The sequence below is a fragment of the Meleagris gallopavo genome, chromosome 4 (genome assembly GCF_000146605.3).
Source record: "Meleagris gallopavo isolate NT-WF06-2002-E0010 breed Aviagen turkey brand Nicholas breeding stock chromosome 4, Turkey_5.1, whole genome shotgun sequence".
NCBI lineage: Eukaryota > Metazoa > Chordata > Aves > Galliformes > Phasianidae > Meleagris > Meleagris gallopavo.
Window position 1 is genome coordinate 41,874,395 of NC_015014.2, and position 3,224 is coordinate 41,877,618.

Here is a 3,224-nt window from a genome sequence, read left to right on the forward strand (position 1 = left end):
TTGTGCTATTTTGATCCAACAGAGTGAACTGAAAAATGCAGACTTTGGACCAGCCCTACAGAAGTCATTACACCAGGAAACTAGAACTGAAAGCAGGGTATGCACCATGCTACACCCTCAGAAAATGTAATCTCGTGTATGTGCATATTCATACACATACGCACAGAAGCATGGGTACATAAGCATACATACACAAGTATATGTGAGTACATACAAATATGCCCACAGGGACACATAAGCATATATAAGCAAATTTCCTTATTTTTCAAATACACTCAGCCCATACACCGATACTTTGACATTTCATCACAAACTAATTGCCTGCAACGCCATCTAGCCCACTGATTAGAAACACCTGCTTATGGCCCACAATCAGCTATTTCTCTTCTCAGGCAGAAGAAAGCACGGTAGCCACAAAGGGAGAAGCAAGCCTTTACAGGGAGAAAGAAGCCTGAGAAAATAAAACAAACATTGATTTAATGCCTCTGGATTTCACCACAATCATTGTCCAAGGTGCCAGGATGCTTCCTTAACAAGTATTGTGCAAAACCCACTCTGTACATGGGGGTACGGACTCCAGAATAATTATACAGAAAGACAGACTAGTGACAGATGTTTGTATTCATTGTTGCCTGTTCTGTGTTGCACAACACTGGTAAGGCTTCAGAGGCATATTTCAATGTAAAATCTCAGTTTTTCCACATAAGGTAATTTTAATTGCAACATACATATACAAGAGAATATATATATAATCTCATATATCTGTAAATATATATGAATATATTTCCTGGAAACATACTGAAACAGGAACATCTAACTTGTCTTACGACTTCAAGGCTGCTTTCAAGTTAGGATAGAATTAGATTAAGTGTTAGGAAGGAATTCTTTACTCAGAGAACAGCAAGGCACAGGCACAGGTTGCCCAGAGAAGCTGTGGATGCCAGGTTGGATAGGACTGTGAGCAGCCTGTCCGAGTGGAAGGTGTTCCTGACTATGGCAGAGCTTTGGAACCAGGTGGTCCTTAAGGTCCCTTCCAACTCAAGCTGTTCTGTGATTCCATGATCTAATCCCAGACAAAATAATAAATACTGTAAATATTTCCATGGGAAGCCTTTCAAGATTTGCTTCTGTACATACCTAGAAATGTCAGTCCCAAGAACATTGTGCCTAAACACTGACCTGATCAAGTAGATAGTTATTTATTAGGCTGACCAGATTCAAGCTGTTAAGGTTTGGCTGAAACTCTCTGCATCTCCAGGACAGGTGTCTCCCAAGATCCCCCTTCACTTTCAAATTACATCAGAAGAAAGAGCTTGGTGGTGGCGTCTCTTTTATTCCACTTCTTCAGCAGTTACAATCCTTGCCCAGCCATCTTCCTAAGATAACATGAGCCCATCCAACAGTGTTTGAGGTGGGAAAGTCTTCAGCTGCTCTGGTTTTGTGGACTACCTTGCAGAGAGAACAAAGGGGAGGAACAGCTACTTTGTGCTGGTGGATCAGAGAAGAGTATGGTCTTGAAATCAAAGACTACATAGGTATTGCGTTGATACACTCTAGGTGAGCACTTCAACAACTACACTTAAGCAAGTCAAAGAAGTGTTTGAACCGCCCTCTGAAGCATGTCTTCACTAAGAAAGAACAACAAGCACCACAGTGTGAAAGCACATATTTAGATTAAAGTTTGCAGCCACAATTTTTAGAAGATTTTGACATTTAACTTACGACGATTATGAAATACTATTGAGAATCAGTCCTCAGATCTACTCTACTACTATCTAGTACGGGAGCTAGGATGAAAATCCTTGTTGCATAAACTGTCTTTCATCGCATTCAGTTGGAAGTGGTTAAACCTAGGCTAAGCAGGCTCTCGTGTAAAGCTTTTGCAAAGATAAAGCTATATAAAATAGATAAAATATACAGTTGTGTATCTAAAAAACTTTTCAACAGCAAATCTTTAAACAAAACTGCTTTTCGTAAGACTGCTGATTAAAATGCTTAGAAAAGATCATGATCACGGAGACAAGAATAGTATAATTTCAAAGCAAGTAACAGCAATTACAGTAGCTCAGATCTCTGTTGGATAGATTCAGCTAGATAAAGGGACAAAAAGGCAATGGAAATAAATCCAGTAGAGGATGGCTAGAGACTCAGTTTTTAATGATCCTATCTAGGATTTTAGAGCTGCTTTCAAGTTCTCCCAAAACATCTGCTGTTGCTCTTCATCAGGAGGCCACTCCAGGTAGGTCTTGGTGTTCATTATCTTCCGCAGTTTGCAGAACCTCTTGGGGATCGCCTGGCTCTGAATGGGCTCCAGCAGGATGAGGATCGCTGCATCGTTGTTCTCGTCAAAGAGGCGAAAGTGCGAGAAATCCAGCTCGTACTTGCACCACTCGCTCTGCACAAAGTGCTCTGATAGCACAAAGAGCGTCTTGTGGCTCTTCTCAATGGAGTCGATGATGTTGTCCACAATCCACTTCCCGGGCACAAAGTCCCGCTTATGGAGGCATAGCCTAAAGGGTGGACACGCCTGCTCCAGCTGCTGCACCATGATGTTTTCCACCCAGTTGGAGTCGTTCTCACTGTAGGAGACAAAAGCGTCGTAGCAGATGTCTTTCGTGGGGGCTCGCTTGGGCTTCCGCTTGGCTTGGAGCCATGCCCAGGTCATTCTCATGTACCAGACCGCATGGTACTTGTACCCAATGACCACCAGGACGAGGATGAACAGGAACATCAGAATGCAGATCAAAGACACTAGGAAGGACCGGTGGCACTCCATCAGCGACAGACTCACGCTCCCAACCTGTGCCCCTCGCACCGCCAGCGGAGAGTCGCAGATGTAGCTTTCTGGCCACCCCACAAGCACCTGGGTTATCCCTGCCTCATGCTGAATGAAGGAGAGGAATTCGCAGGAGCAAATAAAGTTATTGGCGCTAGCATCCAGCAGCTCCATTTGCTTGAAGGACGCAAACTCTTTCTTGGAGAAGCTGTTGAGATTGTTTCTGCTGATCGACATGGCCACTAAGTTAGGAATGGCTGCAGCTTCGGGCAAGGTCTTCAGATGGTTTTTTGTCAGGTACAGCTCCTTGAGAAGTGGCAGTTCCAGACCAAAATCCTGCAGGTTGTTAGCACTAACGTCCAGCACTTCAAGAGTTGAGGGAATGCAACGTGTTAATTTGGGAATTTGAGTGCTGGAGAGATTCAGGTATTTCAGGTTTTCAGGCCAT

The 3,224-nt window shown here is 43.5% G+C and overlaps 1 protein-coding gene across 1 annotated transcript in view; it reads right to left on the reverse strand.

The window, feature by feature from the left end:
- Nucleotides 1–789: 789 nt before the first annotated feature.
- Nucleotides 790–3,224, reverse strand: part of LOC109363679 (toll-like receptor 2 type-1) — a 5,807-nt gene continuing 3,372 nt past the window's right edge. The window contains exon 4 of the mRNA XM_019615133.2: nucleotides 790–3,220. Within this exon, the coding sequence (XP_019470678.1) occupies nucleotides 2,168–3,220 (1,053 nt within the window). The 3' untranslated portion in view covers nucleotides 790–2,167. The remainder of the gene's footprint in view (nucleotides 3,221–3,224) is intronic.